The sequence below is a fragment of the Myxine glutinosa genome, chromosome 2 (genome assembly GCF_964187855.1).
Source record: "Myxine glutinosa chromosome 2, kmMyxGlut1.1, whole genome shotgun sequence".
In the NCBI taxonomy this organism is placed as follows: Eukaryota; Metazoa; Chordata; class Myxini; order Myxiniformes; family Myxinidae; genus Myxine; species Myxine glutinosa.
In genome coordinates this window covers 80,117,678-80,140,757 of record NC_136262.1, presented here as the reverse complement: position 1 = coordinate 80,140,757, position 23,080 = coordinate 80,117,678, and the positions used below count along the sequence as shown (strand labels likewise).

The 23,080-nt window shown below is 43.8% G+C and overlaps 1 protein-coding gene across 2 annotated transcripts in view; it reads left to right on the top strand.

The window, feature by feature from the left end:
- ESRP1 (epithelial splicing regulatory protein 1) overlaps positions 1-23,080 on the top strand; it is a 70,442-nt gene that overhangs the window by 9,475 nt on the left and 37,887 nt on the right. For both annotated transcript variants that reach the window (XM_068107951.2, XM_068107950.2), the window contains exons 6-8: positions 873-927; positions 3,600-3,710; positions 9,506-9,638. In XM_068107951.2, coding sequence (XP_067964052.2) covers positions 873-927; positions 3,600-3,710; positions 9,506-9,638 — 299 coding nt within the window. The remainder of the gene's footprint in view (positions 1-872; positions 928-3,599; positions 3,711-9,505; positions 9,639-23,080) is intronic.

Sequence of the window (23,080 nt, the reverse complement as noted above, 5' to 3'; positions counted from 1 at the left end):
AAGAGGCGACCAACAGGGTTGGCGGCAGGAAGGGCATCTGGCCATAAAACATTGCTTCAAAAAGGGGACCACGGTGCCCAAAAAAGGCCAACCCCTGCTCTGTGGGGAAAAATGGCCTCTAAATGTGGTCTCATCTGTTGTGGTCTATCTGTTAAGAAAAGTTTGAGTACAAAGTGGAGGTGGATGGGCTTTGCATTTTGAGTTTCTTTGGAGTTACCTCCGCCACTAAAGGTGGATGGAGGTTGTTTTCACCTCTGTCTGTCCGTCTGTCTGTTTGTTTGTCTGTCTGTGAATAGGATATCTCAAAATGTTGTGGACGGATTCTGACAATTTGGTGGACAGGTTGGGAGGGTGACGAGGAATAAATGGTTAGATTTTGGTGATAATCTGGATACAGGAATTTTTTCCCCAAGTGTTCTTCACCATTGAGAGATCGGGACAAAACTATATTCGCATGATATTTTGGACGAGTTATGACAAAACTAGGCGAACAGGTTGGTTCGACGATGGGAATAAGCCGATTCGATTTTGGTCCTGGGCCGAATACAGATCCGGCGTAACAGTGGGATACAAAACGTAAACTTTTCAGCTGGCAGAGGTATGCACTCTACCGAGTGCCGTTCTAGTTTTATAATGTCTTTGTACTGCATGCAAAAGTGTGGAAATATGTTGTTGTCTCCTTGTTCTACATACAATAATGTACCAGATCGTCCTTAAGTGGAAAACTCTGTCGAAGAAACAATAAATGTTATTTTTAATTTATTTATTATCCTTGTCCTTTACCACATTAATAATCTTGATTGGAGTTGTTCAAGTAAAAGGTAAAGTAGGTTGAAAGCCAAGAAATACTATGATATGTATGTATTTCACAGATCACAGCTTTGTGGACCCTGAGGAAGTGAACACAAAATTTGAGTCTGGCACGTGGTAAGAATTCCAAATTTATGTTGCTCCTTTTTCTGAAAAAAACTTTTCCATTTACAAGTTTTCATTTTTGTTGTATACATTGTCGAGGCTTGTGGAAGAGCCAGTACAATGAATGGATGGATCAGGATGTAACATGAAAAACATATGTGGCAAGATGGATACAGAAGGAAACTCCAAAGAGGGAAAACTGGAAAACTGGAAAACTGGAAGGAGGAATGATTGGGTTTCGGTGGGGAGAGGATTAACGAAGGTAGAAAAGATAATGGTTTTGGTTTGGGGACGATATGAGAAGCTGGTGTACAGCTGTCTTGAAGACCTGGAGGCAGATGTCACCACAGCACCTGAGCCAAGTCTCAAGAACGTCTCAAGTCTTTGAGGGCAAGTCTTTGAGGGCAAGTCTCAAGTCAAGTGTCACGTCATAATGTCATATATCGTAGACCTTGGTAACATGTAAGCCTTCAATACTCAAGGTTTACAGGGGTCATGAGCTGGTTGTTTATATGATCATGATGATTTTTTTGTGCATGTGTCCTCTGTAAAATAAATGACTAAATAAATAAATAAATCGAATAAGTAAATGGAAAAAATAAAAATGACAAAGTTTAATTTCTTTAAATCAAAGTTGTTGACCACCCTCGCTGGTCACCCTCGGAATAAAATCAAAATTAAGCAAATATGACCACCCCTGGAATCTCCACCATCCTGCAGATAACGATGCGAAGCGCACATGTGCGGAGAGTAGCAGCAAGCCACGCTGTGACGCTCATGCTCATTCTCGTCGATGTAATGGCAAGAATGTCCACTCAAAGCTAAAACCTCTGTGTGTGTGTGTGTGTGTGTGTGTGTGTGTGTGTGTGTGTGTGTGTGTGTGTGTGTGTGTGTGTGTGTGTGTGTGTGTGTGTGTGTGTGTGTGTGTGTGTGTGTGTGTGCGCGCGCTTGTTTGAGTTCCATTATGAGCCATAAAACACGTAGACTAAAAAAATAAGAGGCTCAGCGGCGCTTTGGGCGCTGTATAACGAATACCTTTTCTAAGCTCAGCACAAGCTTGAACCGAGTTCTTGCTCCCCTTGGCGCACGACTCCGATAGTCTTTGTTTATAAATATAGTCACATCCTACCAGACATTGAAAGACAATCAGTCACAAACGCATCACTGCCCTAGAACGCAATCGGTGGAGAGCATACCTCCGCCAGGCTGAACAGTTTGTTTTGTACCCTACTGATGGATCTGAATTCGGACCTGAACCAAAATCTAATCTTCTTGTTCTTGTCACCGAACCAACTCATCCACCAAGTTTAGTCATAACTCATCCATAACTTTTTTAAATATCATGTTGTCTCCCGCTTTTCGCCAGATCTCTCAATGGTGAAGAATCACTTGAAAAATTAAATAATTCTCGTGTCCGAATCCATATTCAGATCTTTACCAAAATCGAATAGATTTGTCCTTGTCACACACCCAACCTGTCCACCAAGTTTCGTCCAAATCCGTCCATAACTTTTTGAGATATCATGCTATGTATCGGTTTTAGCCCGATCTCTCAGTGGTGAAGAATCATTTGAAAATTAAATAATTATCGTATCCGAATCCATTTTCAGATCATCACCAAAATCAAATCGATTCGTCCTTGTCACACACTCAACCTCTCCACCAAGTTTTGTCCAAATTCATCCACAACTTTTTGAGATGTCTTGTTCACAAACAAACAAACAAAGACAGGGGTGAAAACATAACCTCCATCCACCTTCGGTGGCACAGGTAAATACTGCATATTATTACTCCCACCAGGGAGTAATGCATTCGATCGTGTCCGTCCATGTGTGTGTTCGTGCGTTTGTGAACAAGATATCTGGAAAAGTTCTGAACGGATTTGGATGAAACTTGGTGGGATGATTGCCCTTGGGATAAGGAAGAATTGATTCGTTTTTGGTGAAGCTCAGGATATTATTCCGGATCCAGGAATTTTTTGAAGGATTTTTTACCATTGGAAGATAGGGCTCAGCAGCAGCCACCCACGGCGGGAGTATGCGCTCTACTGAGTGGCGTTCTAGTAGTATTCATTCATTCGTCGGCATCGTCGCAAGTTGCAAGTCACAAAATTGGTGACTCGAGCACAACTCGACTCCAAGTCCTTGACTCGAGTCGCCATGTCTGCCTGGAGGAAAGAATGAGATCGAAGAGGATGTCGAAGTTGGTTCCAGAGGTGGGGAAAAGAAGAACAAATGAGTGAAGATGAGCAGTGAGGTAGTTTGTACTCTCCCTGCCAACAACGAAATAGACACTGATCACTTTGCTTTGTTGTTGCAGAGAATGTAGTTATTCAGACAAAAAAGTTGTTTCTTCCGCAATGAAGATTGTTTGGCAGCTTGTTACCATGTACTAATAAACTTCTTTGATTTCATAACTTGTAGAAATGACCTATCAAAAAATATTCCAACGGTAGTATTTTGACAAGAATTATTTACTAGAATCGAGATTAATAACGTGTGTGTGTGTGTGTGTGTGTGTGTGTGTGTGTGTGTGTGTGTGTGTGTGTGTGTGTGTGTGTGTGTGTGTGTGTGTGTGTGTGTGTGTGTGTGTGTGTGTGTGTGTGTGTGTGTGTGTGTGTGTGTGTGTGTAAAAAATAATGTACTAAATTATTTTATAATTCTGCTTCTTACACCCTACCCCAGCAATAGAATGGAGGTTGTGGACAGCAACACCGTAGTCAAAGCTCGTGGTCTACCCTGGCAGTCTTCTGATCAAGATATTGCCCAATTTTTTAAAGGCCTAAACATTGCCAAGTGAGTAACTGCGTGAGTCTGTCTATCATGTGGTAATACATTTCACATTATCCTGCTGTGTTGCTCTTTTGTTGTCCCATTATATCTATCTCCATCTGCTCCTTCCTCGTTCTTCTCCTCCACTTTCCCTTTCTTGCTGATCCTTTTGTTTTTGCTATGATAATACCCAAGTGAATTGCCTACTGACCCCCACTGGGAAAGCAATGGCAAACCACCTATTGTATTTATTGCTGAGAGACCGCCTTGGTAGTGGCAACATGTGACCTCATGTTTAGGAGGATGATATTGTGGATGTATTGAACTAGGGGTGTTGATAAGGAGAGAACAGTAAAACAAGAGCAGTTGAAAGGGGAAGGGAGGAAATACAAGACTAAATACACTACCAGTCAAAAGTTTCAGAACACCTCAATTTTTCCAGTTTTTATTGAAATTTATGCAGTTTAATGTCCAGTGAATGACCTGAAATGGTACAAAGGTAAGCAGTAAACTGCTCGAGGTTTAAAAAAAAGTTTAGGTTAGCAAAAGGGGAAAATAATATAAATTGCACAGTTATATTGTAAAAAAAGGCCTTCTTCAGGGAACAAGTAATGGATGAACAACTTACAGCTGTTCTGCAGCAATGTAAGTAAATTAAGCCTTGAAAGTTGATGCAAACAATTCTTGCAGGTGTCACAACCTCTGCTGATTACTTGATTACAAACCCCCTGTCTGTATAAAAGCAGCATTGGAACAGACTGTTATTTCACCGTCTGAATCATTATTTGGACAATATTGCACTGCAGGAAGTAGTATATTGGAAACTGGAGGAAACTCTGACAGGAAGAGGTCTGGCAGACCCAAAGCCACAACAGAATCAAGACAAGTTTGTGAGAGTCAACAGCTTGCATGATAGGCCTTTTAGATAGGCAATTTGCGTACAAACAACAGCTTCAAGCACAGCTTAACACTGGTCGAAGTAAGCAAGTCTCAGTTTCAACTGTGAAGAGAAGAGTTCGAGCTGCATGTTTGACAGGTCGAGTGGCAGTAAGAAAGCCATTGCCAAGATGGCAAAATAAGAAAAAGAGGCTTGCCTGGGCCATGAAGCACCGCCAGTGGACTACTGAAGACTGGAAGAAAGTCTTATGGACCGATTAATCAAAATTTGAAATCTTTGGTTCATCACGCAGGGTTTTTGTATGCCGTCGAGTAGGTGAAAAGATGGTTCTTCAGTGTGTGACACCAACTGTCAAACATGGAGGAGGAAGTGTGATGGCCTCGGGCTCTTTTGCTGGATCCAGAGTCGGCGAATTGCACAGAGTGACTGGCACCCTGAACCAAAAGGGCTACCACACTATTTTGCAGCGCCATGCAATACCCTCTTGTATACGCCTAGTTGGTCAGGGGTTCATCCTACAGCAAGATAATGACCCTAAACACATTTGTAGGCTATGTCAAAACTACCTTCAAGGAAAAGAACAAGACGGTAGGCTTCAAATCATGGAATGGCCAGCACAGTCTCCAGACTTAAACTCCATCGAGCTGGTTTGGGATGAACTGGACAGAAGGGGAAAGCAAAGCAACCTACAAGTGCAACACATTTGTGGGAACTTCTGCAACAGTGTTGGGAAGAACTTCCTGAACAATATTTGATTTCCATTGAAGAAAGAATGCCACGAGTGTGTTCGGCGGTTATATCTGCAAAAGGTGGCTACTTCGCTGAGTCAAAAATCTAAATTAAATTTTGTTGAACAAAATGATTCTATGATTTCTTTTTTTAAATCTCCAATTGTTTATTTGTTCTTTGCTTAAGTTCAGAGTACATTGAGACATTAAACTGCATAAATTTCAATAAAAAGTGTAAAAATTGAGGTGTTCTAAAACTTTTGACCGGTAGTGTAGATTTTGCCAATTTGTGTTTATCATCCACTTTATTTGCCTCAACATTAGTTGAAATGGATATTAATGAAAATTTAAGCAAAACCTTTCCAGGTTTGAGGGGCTTATTGTTATAAATGGGATAAGGGTGAGGTGGTCTTCGGTTTGCATCAACTAACGTCACATGTGAGCTGCTTTCTTTGTTTGTATGTGACATATCAAACTCTGCTTTAATTTAATTAAGTGTCTTGTATTGTGATTTGATAAAATAAAATTTAGTTTAGTTTAGTTGGCAAACAAGACAAACTTTACTGGATGTGCCCATGTTGTTGATGGGTCTCACAATCACGAAAAACGAATGCAATGCCATATACATGGGCAAGCTGTGAGCACGGTGACTATTGCAGTCATCTGACATTTAAACGCTATGGTGATGTTCATACCTCCAAGGTGTCAAACATTTATCAACTTTGCTTCTCAATAATCTGTTGGAGACAGCAAATATAGATTCTGATAGCCATACCTGTTTTGTAAAGTTGTGCCACTTTCCTGCTTTGAAGAGTTGCTGTACATTTGGCAAAACTGAGCTGAGTCACTTCCGTATTGATAACCAAGTAAACAAACAGCAACAATGCTTTTGTACAAATTGCTCATCGATTTGGAGAAAAATAACTTTATGATAATTATATTTACAATGACGTAAGCAACTGAATAATTCAGCCGTTATGATGATGTGGAACGTGTGTTTACTCGGTAAAATACATTCCAACACCCTTTGTCGAACAAGTTTGCAGCCTGTCAGCCTGTTAGGCCTACATCAAAGACTAGATCAATCGTGCAAAGCAAACCAATATTTTGGTGATGATAAGAAATGTTATTATATTGAAAATCATCAATCTTGCTTTCCCGTTGAATGGTGGGCCACTTGCTATACATCGTACAAACCACAAGATCTGCAATGAAGAGGCAATCAAGTTGTTGTTTAACGATCGAACACCTTTCTTTAAATTCAAACACCAATGCCTTTTGGCAAAATGGGATCCATGTTTGACCTTTTAGTCGGCATCATTCTACAAATTCAGAAAGTAACTTGTAATCTGGCATTGTGGAGCATTGTGTTGAAATAAGCTAAAGAAAACATTGTTATATTGTAAATGTATTCATTTTTGGCTGTTAGAATAACGTAGAGGTATATGCACTCACCTGTGGGCTCTCTTACCTGGATTTGAATGTTGATGTAATTTTAAACTGCCACCCTGGTGTTTAGAATACAGCGCAAGGCATCATTTGTGCTCATCAGATGGACATTAAACCAGGTATCCCATCTGCCAGCAATAGTTGGTAGATGTTCGATTCCGCAGTGTCTTGTGAATAGTAGGTGTGTTATCACTTGCACCCTGAGGAAATTCCAAATTCCTGCCTAAAACTGCCAGAAGTAAGTGGTCTGGTCTTCATGGACAATCCTTGAACACCAGGTTACACCGTTTGCTACGTCAGAATGTGATTGCTGTCTGCGAAGCAGACACACAAGGTTGTTCACATGTTTCATGTGAACAGCCATCATTGACTATGAAAGGCAACCAATATCAAGTGCATTGATTAAAATTTTCTCCCATTTTACCATTTAAATCCATACTTTGACGCCTTTAAATTATTGGATGTGATTTGCAAAGGGAAAACAAACAGTAGGACAACAAAATACAGAAGTGCAGCACAAATGGAGGCCTTGCAAATAAAGGGTGCGGACAGGATCTCTGGTTGTAGTAAAGCTCAGATGTAGAAATGGGAAAGAGCATGAGATGGTGGTGGGTAGCAGACTTTAAATCCTATAAGGAAGGTTCAGGAATCTCCAGATAACTGATTCAGGAATCGTCTTTTGTCATGCTGTATAGAGCCTTGGATACACTTTACGAAAAGAAAGTTTGTGCAATATGAAATTGGCATTTTGTATATTTAGCCTGTCCCTCTGCGCAGCAGGAGACGGAGTTTTGCAATTGTGTGTTCCATAACTTTTTTTTTTAACCATTTGAGCTTTTGTCATCAAATTTTCAACAAACCTTTATTATGAAAATATGGATAAATCATTTAAAATTGGGTCAAAATGTGAAAGAGCAAAGTCACAGTGACAATTAATAGCCCTTATCAGCCGTGCTGCAGTGCATCAAGTGCGAGATGAACCATTTTTTAAATTGCGTCTGTTTCTTTATTTTTTGAGCGTCAGTTTGTTTGTCCAGGCATTACCATTTTTACCAATTGAGCTTTTCTCATCAAATCTTCAGCAAACCTTCATTATGAGCATATGGATGACACAAATTAATAAAAGGTACAATTGTTGTTTTTTTTAACTGCTGGTTTCGTCAAGTTTAGTTCGAGCAGAAAGTGAACGCGGACGACCTCTTAATTTTGAGATGCTTTATAGTTAAACTTTGAATTTTGTGCATCAATTCTGGTTCTTCGTTCGTTCATGGCGAGGCACCATTTTCTTTGCCCCGAGTTGTGGTTTTCTAAACGTAAAGATGCCTGTTCTGGAATTGTTTATTGGGTGGTTTTTGTGAACTTTTTTGTTGAATGTGGCACAGCTTGATGAAAGAGAGCAGGTAACGATATATGTTAATTTGATGATGTGATATTTTATTTGCGCACATATCATTGTGTGCTTCACATGTGCTTTTAATTGTGCTGGGATCAAGTGTTTGTGCTGCATGCTCTTTTGTCTACGGTCAGGTTTGTTGCTGTGTTTCCTTCCCTTGGTCTTTTTCTGTCCATTAATTTCCTTGCTTGTTGTCCCGCTACCCGACTGATGGCATGTTATCTTTTTCCCTTCTGTTGCTTATGTTCCATCACGCTTGATTTTTGTAGAAAACAAAGAGGGTCAACATTGGTAAGATTACTAATTATCGTCATCTATCGATTTGAATTTTCTTGTATTGCCTTAATCCTTAAAAATTAACACCAGGAGCCTTTTGATTAGGATGAAGGTAAATAAAGACGACCAGGGATTAGTTTGGGATTATCGATCTTTGGTGTGAGGGCTGGAGTGAGATGGAGTTGGTTTGTGTGATGTATAGCCTCAGTAGTGTGCATTTCTGTCTATGCTGTCGCTGATGATTTGTCAACAAGTGATGAAACCAGCCGGTGGCTGATGGGGGCATGTAGCTTATAGCGGTACTTGGTGCAGGGATTTAGAATTTGACCTCGGTACTGGTCCAACCATTGCTGAGAGCGTAGCAGCAGCAGCAAGTCCAGAGTTTATTGACTTGGACGACATGCAAACTGATGGTCAGAGACCAGACCCATGAGTGGAAAGTGTGAATGATCTGCTTCAGGTGTTGTTCAGCCAGCCTGGATGTTAGGGGGATTAATCCGGATGGTGTTACTGGGAAAATGTGTGTCCTGGAGGGGGCTTCGTGAAATTATATGAAGAAAACTGTGTCATTATGAAGGTCACAAAGTTGCAGGAAGCATACATGGGGATGATGTGGTCTACAAAATGTAAATGATCATATAATGTACATCAAACATGACGTTTCCTGAACGATTTCTTTGGTTAGTACTCATATAACTAAACTGAATGGATTCCTGAAGGATATTGTTGATACACTTGATAATGCATTTTCTATTCGAAGCACTGAAACAAATGAAGAAGTAGGACAATGTGATGGTGATACTCATTTTGATTAAAACCTGTTTTCACAGAGGTTTAAAAATACTGTGGTTGTGGTGGAGTTCATTGTGAATGACTTTTAGGTGGTCGGTCCATTTATGTATTCTTGAAGCTGTTTGTTAGTTTTTTTTTTGCCTAGATTGTGAAAATTGGGGTTTGAGTATACAGGGTATAGATTATAATTGGAGGATAACAATAAGTCGCACATTCAATATCCATCTTAAATTAAATTTGTATTACCATGGTTTAGAAATGCCGTGTTGGTGTGTGTTTTCAGGGGTGGCGTGGCACTGTGCCTCAACCCACAGGGCCGGCGCAACGGTGAGGCCTTGGTGCGCTTTATAAATGTGGAGCACCGTGACTTGGCACTAAGCAGGCACAAGCACCACATGGGTACTCGCTACATTGAGGTGAGGAAATCTCCCCTTTTTATTACACGTATCGAGACTCAAATACTCAGTTTGGTGATTATGAGCAAGAAGTTAATGCACCAAGAATCCAGCAGAGGGCAACAGAATACAAGGGAGATGCGTTGGCAAGGAATAAACGAGCAGTCGTCCTGTATTTGCCAGCTTGATCAAAGAGAGTAGATGCATATACTGTACAGACAGGATGATGTAGCGTAGAAAAGAGGAGGATGTGGATGATGATGATGAGGCGGATAAGTACTGAAATAAAATACGAGTTGAAAAGTCCACGAAACAGGTAAATGTGGATAACAAAGGTGAAGGTTTATTGGAGAGAAAAATTGAGAAGAGTTAAAAATAAAACTCTGAGAAGGATTTGGGTATAGCATGAGATGGTAATACATTGGCAGCTTGAAGGAATTAACTTCAGGTGGTCTAGTAAGCCAATTTGAGAACCACAGATATTATTTCATTATGTGCATGTATGGGGGCTTGTGGGAACTGATGATGAAAATAGTCCCAAGTTTCCTTGCAGCTCTTTCGCTGAGGATTTCCCTCGTATCAAAGAATTCAGCTCCTTGATGGAACTTTGGAATTCACAGTTTTCAATCATTTCATATATAATCATCGATTTCTCTGAGCCAATTTCACAAGCTTGGAATTATTTTTTTTAGGATATTGTCATTGTCTCCTTTTTTTGGCCCCCTTCATTAATTTTGCTGATAGATGACTCGCTAGATAACGCTTTGATATTCTACTTGAGTATGACTCACAGTTGGCATTGTTTCAATTGCTTTGGTACTTTAAGATAGCCGCTGTAGTTGTTCCAAGATTTGTACCTGTACAATAAATTAATTTCTTGGTATATTGAGTTGTACGTCCGTCACTGCAATGCCCAAGTAAGTGAATCTAGAGATATAACTGACCGTGAATATCACGTTGCCAATGTTTCTACCAGCAGGAATCCTTTTAAAATACAGGAAGTCTTGAGTGAGATATGTTTATCAGTTGTGAAATTTCTTACCTGCTACTGATTGATTGCAAGTCCCTTGAATTTCAATCTCTCGAGTCATCTTTCCTTTTTACCTCCACCACCGGAGGTGGATGGAGGTTATGTTAGCACCCTTGTCTGTCTGTCTGCTTGTGAACAGGATATCTCAAAAAGTTGTGGATGGATTTGGAATAATTTTGGTGGAGAGTTGGGGTATGTGACGAGGATGAAATGATAAAATTTTGGTGAATATCCTGATCTGGATCGGAGAATTTCTTAATTTATCAAGTGATTCTTTATCATCAAGTGATAGGGCCAAAAACAATATATAGCATGATATTTCGAAAGGTTGAGGACAGATTTTGCCAAATCTAGGTGGATGAGTTGGGTAAGTGACATGAACAAGCCGATTAGATTTTGGTTCAGGTCCGAATCCAGATAATGTCTTATCAGTGGGATACAAAACATAAACTGTTCAGCCTGGTGGAGATATGCTCTCTACCGAGTGCCGATGTATGAGTAGTTTTTATTGTGACTACAGTGCCGTCTTTAAAGTCCTGAGGAACTTTCCTGCTTGCTGGATTTCACAGAATAGACCAAGTAGTCTTTTCTTCCACTCTTTACAGCCTTGTTTGTAAATTTCAGCGAGCAGCGCATCCTGACTTCCTGCTTTACCTGCCTGCATCTTGTTACTTGCTCTCATGAGCTCTTCCAGGAAATATATCTCATCCATTTTTTTGGATGAGGGCTTTTATCTAATATGGTCGAAAGCATTTCATTGATGCCAGTTTTGACATATTTTTGTTTGTCAAAGTTTTCTTGCCACCTTCTCAGATGCCAGCTATGACAGGTATCAAAGTTGATCCATCTGCACGTTTAAATGGTGAAATGAAATATTTTCAGGCCCCTTGTATAGCATTTTCAGGTCATTAGAATAGATTGGAATTGTGCCTGTCTTCTTGAAGCTGCGTTGCTTTGTTGTATCACCAGGTGTTTTGCATGATGACATTTTGTTTGCAGCTACAGGTAGTCTTGCATTCAAGAGTTTTGGTTTGTGGTGGCAGATCTTCCAGATAAGCCTTATATGGGACATTTTTTGGTTTTTGCAAAATAATAAATGACAGGATAATCTTTATCAAACCAATATTGGTGTTTGTATTTTCTGAATCCAATTGCTTCCAGAAATTTCAAACAGGTGTGTGCAGTATACCTTCCATTTAGCGTTAATGCTCTGCTGTTTACATTTGATCGACTGGAGGTACTCTGAGTATGAGGCAGAATTTCCCTTTGATGATAATTCATTCTGTTCATCTGCAGTCATTTTGAGGTGATTCCTGCTGTTTTGCCATGAGGTGGTTTCATATCCAGTGCCAGTTTGTATCTAATAATATTAGTCAATCCAGCAATTGACATCATGGATTACGTGGTTTATTTTAACATTCTGTCCATCCATTTGGTGGGTGATGTGAATTTATCTACTAGAAAAAATTTTTCCCGATGAAATGAGTTGATGTAAGGTTGGCATAGAAATGATGGAAAGGAGATCTAGATAATGAGGACTTGAAAGGCATCATTAGCGACTCTTTCCAACCCACACCTGGTAGGAAATGGAAATGCAGGTTGGAAGGAAATGCAGGTTGGAAGGAAATGCAGGTTGGAAGGAAATGCAGGTTGGAAGGAAATGCAGGTTGGAAGGAAATGCAGGTTGCAAGGAGTCACTAATAATGACTGTCAATTCTTCATTGTTTAGATCATCTCTCTATTATTTTATACCATCCTTATATCTGCTCTCATTTCCTTTTTTTTTTTTTTTTTTTTTTTTTTTTCTAGTTACACCAACCCCAAAGATGGACGGTGGTTATGTTTTTACCATTGTCTGTTTGCCTGTGGATCAAAAGGTTTTGCATGGATTCGGCCAAAATTTGGTGGAGAGATTGGGTGTATGACAAGGACAAAATCATTAGATTTTGGTGAAGATCTGGATCCGGAATACAATAATTTTAAAGTGATTCTTCACCATTGAGGGATAGGGCTAAAATTATACAGAGCACAATACCTCAAGTTATGGAAGGATTTGGATAAAACTTGGTGGCTAGGTTAGGTGTGCGACAAGGACGAATCTATTCAACATTGACGAAGATCGAATCCGAATAGGATAGTTTAATTTTTAAGTGATTCTTCACCATTGAGATATATATATATATATATATATATATATATATATATATATATATATATGTATATATGTATATATATGTATATATATATACATAGTCACGTGAAAAAGTAAGTACACCCCATGTAAAGTTTTGACTTTTTCAACACATTTCAACATACAGCTATTTGATCTTCATTTCAACAATATTGATAGATAAAGGTGATATAATGTAACAAATATCATGAAACATTTACATTTTGTAGTCCATTGTATAATTTAAATAAACATAAATGCAAATTTCGCATGTGGAAAAAGTAAGTACACCCTTGGCTCGAATAGGTGGTATTGCCCCCTTTGGCAGAAACAACCTCAAGTAGGCGTTTCTTATAACTCTCTACCAGTCTCCAACATCGACTGGGAGAAATTTTTGCCCACTCCTCCATGCAGAATTCTTTCAGCTGTGCGATGTTTGAGGGGTTTCTTGCATGCACAACTCGTTTTAAATCCCCCCACAACATCTCGATGGGATTTCGATCCGGGCTTTGACTTGGCCATTCCAGAACCCTCCATTTCTTTATTTTCAGCCATTCCTTGGTGGATTTACTGGTATGTTTAGGGTCATTGTCATGTTGCAAGGTCCACCTTCAGTTGAGCTTCAACTTTCCGACAGATGGCCTCACATTATCCTCAAGCACCCTCTGGTACAATGAAGAATTCATAGTGGATTCTATGATGGTGAGCTGCCCAGGCCCTGATGCAGCAAAGCTGCCCCGGCCCTGATGCAGCAAAGCTGCCCCAAACCATAATATTTCCACCACCATGCTTTACAGTTGGTATCAGGTTCTTGTGGTCAAATGCTGTCTTTGGTTTTCGCCAAACATGTCTTCTGGTACTGTGGCCAAATAGCTCTACCTTTGACTCATCTGTCCAGAGCACATTGTTCCAGAAGTGCTGGTCGTTGCCTAGGTGTTCATTGGCAAACTTTAGTCTTGCCCTGATGTTCTTTCTGGAGAGCAAAGGTTTCCTCCTGGCACACCTCCCATGTAGATCAAATTTGTACAGCGTCATTCTAATGGTAGACTCGTGCACTTTGACATCAACATTGGCAAGAGCTACCTGTAGGTCCCGTGATGACATTCTGATGGTTCTTAGAGACTTCTTTCAGCATCTTGCGGTCTGCTCTCGGGCTGAACTTCCTGGGGCGGCCTGGCCTGAACAATTTGGCAGTTGTTTGGAATCTTCTCCACTTGTAGATGATCTTCCGGAAAGTCGAATGATTGATTTCAAATTGTTTGGAGATCTTTTAAAATCCCTTCCCAGACTCGTAGTTATCTATAACCTTCTTTCTAAAAGCCTCAGAGAGCTCTTTTGATCTAAGCATGGTGACGCCGCACACTTCAACAACAAAGAGCAAACCAAACTAAATGTCTGAGGTTTAAATAAGACAGGTTCCTCCAAGATCCTCTCCAACGATGTTCTAATCATTTGCACCTGAGCTGGTGCACCTCATTCTAATTTTAGGTATTTGAAGTAGTGATAAATGTAGGGGTGTACTAACTATTTCCACATGCGAAATTTGCATTTATGTTTATTTAAATTATACAATGGACTACAAAATGTAAATGTTTCATGATATTTGATATATTATATCACCTTTATCAATCAATATTGTTGAAATGAAGATCAAATAGCTGTATGTTGAAATATGTTGAAAAAGTCAAAACTTCACGTGGAGTGTCCTTACTTTTTCACTTCACTGTATATATATATATGATGTACTTTCATGCACGTATTTCTGGCAGGAGTCCTGGACGGGCCCCGGGCAGGATGTAAGCTAGGTGGCGAGGCCGGTCGAGGCCGCGTCGGCTGGACTGGGCCCAGTAAATCCATATATATATATATATATATATATATATATATATATATATATATATATATATATATATTGTTACAGTCCACGGATTAGATGTTATTTACCGAGCGGAGGTACCGCGGCTGAACAGTTGTTCCCCGACTAAACCCGATTCACCCAAACGTTGGCCGTATCGTGCCACAGATATTCAATAGGGAAAAGACTAAGACGACGAATGCAAAGAGGAAGAAGAAGACGACGTACAGAAGAGTAACGGGTTTTATTATTATTTACACACACATAAGCAAAAAGAGCAGTCACGGTTATTTACAGGGGACAAGAAAACGCAGGTGACACAGTGAAAATTACTAGCTTATACTGACTTAATTACCTACCCAGGACAGAACAAACAAAACAAACTCACGTACGCAAATGGATGTAAGGGCAGGAATCGTTTGGAGGGATGAGCAGGTGGAATCACAGGGCACAGCGAGCAGGTCCACTCTGGGCGGGAAGCGAGGAGCCGGCAGCTCCTTGTATTCGGCTTTACAGTGCACGCCGGCAGCTCCTTGTATTCGGCTTTACAGCGCACGCCGGCAGCTCCTTTTATTCGGCTTTACAGCGCACGCCGGCATGGTCACTCGCTGCCCCGTCAGGGCTTCACGCGGCTGGTTGAAACGGGGCTGGTTGAAGCGGCTCTTTGTCAAAGGCTTTTCGTATCTCTCACGCAACTCCGGTGCAACTCTGAACTCTCTCCCGGTGGACTGCCAACCCTCTTACGCACCTGGACTCATCTGCCGTATCCCTCCTGTAGCTTGTCCCAGCGATCGTCGCACCCTTCTGTCATACCTTCAGCGCGGGTCTGACACGCCCTCCTCGGTTTTGGTACCGCCCTCCCCCCCGTGCTCTCTTTCGTGACATTGTATGGTAATCCCACGGGCTTGTCTCCTTATTTGGGCATGGCGCCGACGGCACGCCCCTCATGGCGAGCCACGGGCTTGTTTCCTTATTTGGGCATGGGGCTGAACAGCCCCGCCCTTCGTGGCGCGCCCTGGGCTTGCCTCTACCGGGCGATCCCGCCCCTCCTGTTCAAACAGAGCACGGAGCACATATTCACTATAGCAGCGAAATGAGAGGGCGTGCACCCCACGCTTGTGAACTGCTTTACCCGCAGATGGAGAGTTTGGCTGGGAAATGGAAGTATTGAAGGGGAGCTATTCTTAATTGATTCGGTGCAATGGAGTATTATTTTAATGGAAGACAAGGCCTTACCCTAAAACACATAATAAGATATAAGCTACTGAACAAGGGTTTTATCGTGTCCTTCAATGTGGTGTTTCATGGACTTAACTACCGAGACGCCCTTTTTACCTTTACACAACTCTGGAGGCAGGAGGGGCCATATCCAACCAATGTTACACAACAATTTACCACTACAATACACACAATCAAAAAAATACAATCCTCATATCCGCAACACTGCACCCTCCTCCTCTTAGGCACGGCCCGGGCCTATAACTTTATTTAGTGTGACACGTAGGTGTGGTTCCCTCTACTTTTAACCTGACCCTGCGTGCGACAGTTTTAAAACATAAATAAATATGTCCCGCTGCTCCATTGCACCCTGCCTAACAGACTCACGCCCACAGCTAACCGAATTGCGGAATGGTCTTCAAACTATACATTGACGGTGGGGAGCATTATTTACAATTGACACTACTTTTATTTACAAAACGCAACCCAGGACCTGTGATTGTTCTTTCTGGGGGGGAGACAGTCTGCTCTGCATCAATGCACCATGAAAGCACCCAAAAACACACAAACACACCCTCAAGCACCAATCAGTGCAGTCACCACAGTTCATCAATAAAAATAAACCAACAACCCCTAACCCTGCAGGTGGTCTCTTGCTCTTCGGCTCCCTCTGCTGGCTATTATTATTTCTTCCAGTTGTTGTCTTTGTCCTTTCATTTTCTTACTGGCGGCCTATTTGCAATAAAACTTGCCCAAACGTGTCCATGTTTATTTATTTTATTTATGGCCCACAGGGCCGACTAGTGTGGTTCACCTGTGGGGCATCGGTGCCCTGTGGCCAAGGTCCACCAGCAAGATTTCGGGCCTTCATGGCCGGTTCCAGCAGAGGGGCCATGCCCCAACCCATGGGGTCCATCAGTGGTGCTCAGCCACAGACATGTGGTCCATAATGTGGTGCATCGATGCAGACAGCTGGTTCTGGGAGTTCCGGGCGCACAATGGCTGACTCATGCACGCTCCCCTCGGCGCCCAATGGCGCACAGGTCATGTGGGAGACAAAAGGGGGGAGAGACAGATGAGCGAGGGGTAGGGTCACAAGGGTACACATCAATAAGGCAATGCAAGGCAAAGTGCGTACGGAGAGCGAAGTGAGAAAGCTCGTCCCTACCGTACGTCACCCCCCCTGTCACCTACACTACCCTTGCCCTTACCACATATTTACAAAATCTACACATTTCCAAATTCGTCACTACTGTCACGTCTTCCCCATATTTCCCTTACACCAAATTCGTCACCACAATCCCTCTATTCAAAATTTGCCATCACCCAATTCATCATCAATCCTCATAAGGAGGGAGAGATGGAACATCAAGCACAATGTCACACCCACGTCATGATGCGTCTCACAATCCAAAACATTTGCACATAAAAAATAATCAAAACAACCTGGCATGGTGTGGAGTACCTATCACCTCAGGTGAGTGGATGCAGATGGTGCAAGGAGATTCTTCATCCTAACTATCCTCTAAATGACTTTAACACACTTTACACTACCCGGGGTCTTTCCCTGCCAATCCATTGGCCAACTTACTCTATGGGTTCTAAAAACCAATTCCCATTGACCAAACTGTGGTGCTTCTCAATTTGGGGTCTCACTCCCCCGATTCATCTCCCGGTGCCCTTGCACAATTTCTGGGCTGGGGCGTGTAGCTCTCCCAGCAGGTCTACCCACCTGCACACCTCCACCACTGTAGTTGCCACCCGAGCTTACCTAGCTCCTCACCCTAACCTATCTAACTGGGGAAGTCCCCTCCTGGCTCTGTCACCCCACTCGGTGCCCTCTGGCACTGGGCTACCCGGGTCCGTCCTCCGGATCCTCGGGCCCCATCCACAACAACTACCGGCTCCCAGAGCCCACCGGCGGCCTCACCTGGCCGACATCCTCACAGTGGTGGAGTGCCCAAACCAACTACACACACTAACAGGCTACACGCCCAGCCATTTCCACAACACTAATGCACCCATCCAAATACCATTCTCTCACCCGCACCACAGATGCCAATATCCAACCACAATTTACCTATACCCTCTACCTAACACTTACACTACCCGCCCCGGGTATTCGTGATGGGGGTCCACTCTTCCCCCATTCACACCTCCGCACCATCCACTCCACTCCATAGTTTCCACCATACTCACTCCACGACCATCCATTCCAATACTCCAGATATTCCACACTACCATTTATTCCATACACCTGTTCCTCATTCACCTGTTGTTGCACACCCGTGCAATCACACCTGGTGCCTCCTGCACCCTCCTTCCTTCCTGGACCATTTGGTCAGCACCACACGCAATCACCACGACTCCCTCATACACTGCTCCATCCACACCTGTTCAGTTGCACACCTGTGCAATCACACCCATTCCTCACACACTTTTCACAATACACTTCTATACACCTCCAACACTCACACGGCATCATCTCATCTAACTACTCCCCTCTGAAACTTGCGCTTCCCTGTTGCCCCTTACATTATTGCGCTCCCTCGTCATTATCATCCACTCTAAACTACCTGCGTCCCCACTACAGGTGTCCGTCACTACCTAACCTTAACGTTACCTAATGTCAATCTCTAGGGCCCTACACATTATATCCTAACCCTCCCAGGCTAGTTTTCACTGCCATCAACCCCATAAACTAGTGCTCCTTTGCCCCCCATCTGTGAGGGATGACAGAGTTGCCATCCCACCACATCGGGGACGTTCCACTACCAATTTTGCTCTCCAAATTTCAACCAATCAAAAATTTTCCAATTACTGCCAATTCTACTCACTATTCTAAATTTCGTATCAAATCACTATCGCTATCACTATCACCATCGTCACAGTCCGCTATATCCTAGCCTCGGTGCGTCATGACATCATTAATCTCGGCTTCGCAAAGCCGAGCAATGAATTCGGGTGGTTTGGTCGCCTGCAGGTTGAATCCGTCCGGCTTTCGGTTCAAGGGAGGTGGTTTGATCAGGCCGAGATTCCACGCACCATCTCGGCGCGGTACCTTACGGTCCCGGGCCCGATGGCTCAATCTCCCCAGGTCGGAACCCCGTCCCCACGAGGGGGCACCGTTCCGCTTCCTCCCACTCGCCCTTGAACTGGACCGGTCGCCTCGCCCGCCAAGGCCTGGACTCGACCGTGCGGGGCGGGGCCAAGCCCGAATCGGCAACGACGCTTCAAAGAGAAACGACGCAGCTTCGATCCGTGCCGGGCCCTGCATCCAACAAAGCACACCGCGCCCCGAGTGCTCGCATTGGCTATCCGTCGCCCTAACCGCTAACCCGGTTACCGTCGATGCTTCACCTGCATGCTCACACGCATACGCTACCCCTTTCACACTCCCAAAACCCAGCGTTCCAACGCCGTCCGTACATACCACCAACGCTCTCCCTGTTACACACCACACCTCTCGCGTGCACTCTTGTGCACACTCGCCGTTCGCACACCTCTGTCCACACCTCTCCTCCGTTACGTCCTCCGTAACACTCACCATGGGCGTGCACTCTTGCATCCACCCACTAACGCGCTCACATGGGCTCTCCCACACTCACGCTACCACTAACTCAGGTGTGCTTCCTCGCACACCCTCGACCATTCCAAGCGTGCATTCTCGCACCCGCTCCACCACCAACTCACTCCCCATGTCACACTCCATACACCCCGACGTGCATTCTCGCTCGCACTCGGTATCACACTCGTGCTTCGTAACACGCTCACCCCTTGACGCACACTTCGTATTGCTCTCACTCCTTGTGTCACACTCCGTACACCCCGACGTGCATTCTCGCTCGCACTCGGTATCACACTCGCACTTCGTAACATGCTCACCCCTTGACGCACACTTTTTTTCCACACGCGACCCTTCACCAACACCCGGGTGCTTCCTTGATCCCAATCGCGTGACAATTCTCTTGTCGTTAAACATCCTCCTGCAAAATCTACCCACACAATATACAGCATGACTCACCTGGGGGATCCTTTTCTCCACGCGCACCTGCAAACTTCCATTCGGGTTAAGCACAGCATCGTGATTTGAGCAGGGACTTTGTACATATTCCATCTTTTCCTCCTGCCGCGAGTGGTTTTCTAAGTCCCCGGTCTCTTCAATTTCAATGCCCACTTCCACTTTTTCTTTACTCACCTCAACGACCGCTGGCTTTAATAAAACACCCTCTTCTTCTTCAGCGGTCGCCGGCTGCTCCAAACCCCGTGTCGCGATTTCTACCCCCGTCATTGTACCCGCGCTTTCCTCCGCTTCACTCAACCAGCGCTTCTCGACCCGCGTTACCTCGTCGTGCACCCCTGGGACCTTTTCGCCCACCATGCGATCCATGGTCTCCCCACATTTTTGCATGCGGTCACACATTCTGTTGGTTATTGCTTCAATTTGGTTTCCCAATCGCTCACTGTTAGCATCCATCCGGTTCCCCATTTCTCCCATTTTGCCCCCCATTTCGCCCATTTTTACCCCCAATTCGTCCCTCATTTTGTCCATAAGTGCCCCCATTTGCAGGAAAAGGTTCGAATCCAACAATACTACGGTCACGGGTGCCGTCGCCATAGCCATGTGTGAGGCGCCATTTTGCGCGTCTGAAACCTCGTGCGCGAGAGCGCCATTTTGCGCGCCTGATACCCCCTCAACCATATCCTCCATATACATTTCCCCGAGGTCCTGGGTCGATTCCACCCCGTCTATCTCTCCCACCGGCATCCCGTCGCCTTGACCAGCCATGGCATGATTTCAAAATTCGGGTTTTGTAAAACGAAAGCAATTTCGGTACTTTGTAATTTTGAGCGCGTTAAGCGCGCTTCGGGTCCGATCCCACTCCTGACACCAATTGTTACGGTCCGCGGATTAGATGTTATTTACCGAGCGGAGGTACCGCGGCCGAACAGTTGTTCCCCGACTAAACCCGATTCACCCAAACGTTGGCCGTATCGCGCCACAGATATTCAATAGGGAAAAGACTAAGACGACGAATGCAAAGAGGAAGAAGAAGACAACGTACAGAGGAGTAACGGGGTTTATTATTATTTACACACACATAAGCAAAAAGAGCAGTCGCGGTTATTTACAGGGGACAAGAAAACGCAGGTGACACAGTGAAAATTACTAGCTTATACTGACTTAATTACCTACCCAGGACAGAACAAACAAAACAAACTCACGTACACAAATGGATGTAAGGGCAGGAATCGTTTGGAGGGATGAGCAGGTGGAATCACAGGGCACAGCGAGCAGGTCCACTCCGGGCGGGAAGCGAGGAGCCGGCAGCTCCTTGTATTCGGCTTTACAGCGCACGCCGGCAGCTCCTTGTATTCGGCTTTACAGCGCACGCCGGCAGCTCCTTATATTCGGCTTTACAGCGCACGCCGGCAGGGTCACTCGCTGCCCCGTCAGGGCTTCACGCGGCTGGTTGAAACAGGGCTGGTTGAAGCGGCTCTTTGTCAAAGGCTTTTCGTATCTCTCACGCAACTCCGGTGCAACTCTGAACTCTCTCCCGGTGGACTGCCAACCCTCTTACGCACCTGGACTCATCTGCCGTATCCCTCGTGTAGCTTGTCCCAGCGATCGTCGCACCCTTCTGTCATACCTTCAGCGCGGGTCTGACACGCCCTCCTCGGTTTTGGTACCGCCCTCCCCCCCGTGCTCTGTTTCGTGACCTTGTATGGTAATCCCACGGGCTTGTCTCCTTATTTGGGCATGGCGCCAACGGCACGCCCCTCGTGGCGAGCCACGGGCTTGTTTCCTTATTTGGGCATGGGGCTGAACAGCCCCGCCCTTCGTGGCGCGCCCTGGGCTTGCCTCTCCCGGGCGACCCCGCCCCTCCTGTTCAAAAACAGAGCACGGAGCACATATTCACTATAGCAGCGAAATGAGAGGGCGTGCACCCCACGCTTGTGAACTGCTTTACCCGCAGATGGAGAGTTTGGCTGGGAAATGGAAGTATTGAAGGGGAGCTATTCTTAATTGATTCGGTGCAATGGAGTATTATTTTAATGGAAGACAAGGCCTTACTCTAAAACACATAATAAGATATAAGCTACTGAACAAGGGTTTTATCGTGTCCTTCAATGTGGTGTTTCATGGACTTAACAACCGAGACGCCCTTTTTACCTTTACACAACTCTGGAGGCAGGAGGGGCCATATCCAACCAATGTTACACAACAATTTACCACTACAATACACACAATCAAAAAAATACAATCCTCATATCCGCAACACTATATATATATATATATATATATATATATATATATATATATATATATATATATATATATATATATATATATATATATATATATATATATATATATACAGTGGAACCTTGACTTACGAGTTTAATTCGTTCTGTGACCGAGCTCGTAACTCAAATTGCTCGTATCTCAAATCAAATTTCCCCATTGAAATGCATTGAAATGCTATTAATCCGTTCCAGCCTGCCAAAAACCACACCAATTTTTTTTTAAATATACAGTATATATAAAAATATCTCGCGCTTTATATTTCACCTGTATGCAGCATACAAGTTGGCAGGATGGCCTGGACTGGAGGTACGCACACTTGACTCTAAAGTCTAAACTGTCCAGCCTGGGTTTGAATCCCGACCCAGCTATAACCTGTCATGTCGGTGTTTCACAGGCAGGGTGATTCATCAATGTGTGTACCGCTAAACTGGGCGCCCCGTTTGCGTCCCATTAGTTGTTGGATGTTAAGGATCTCACCGTGTTTTCCACAAAGAGAAGGCGAGCTATCGCCGGCACTCTGAACAAGTTGTGGCCTGGCATGGCATGAACATGAAAACATGAACATGAACATGAAATGTTCGACATGAACATGAAATTTTCCAAAATAACCAAAATGCGAAAACAAAAATGCAGCGCTATACGACAGAGATACTGTACGTGCACGGCAAGATAACCACGTGACCGGAACCCACCTGGCGGCGTAAACTCAAAATAACCGAAATGCGAAAACTAAAATGCAGCGCTATACGACAGAGATACTGTACGTGCACGGCAAGATAACCACGTGACCGGAACCCACCTGGCGGCGTAAACTCAAAATAACCGAAATGCGAAAACTAAAATGCAGCGCTATACGACAGAGATACTGTACTTGAACGGC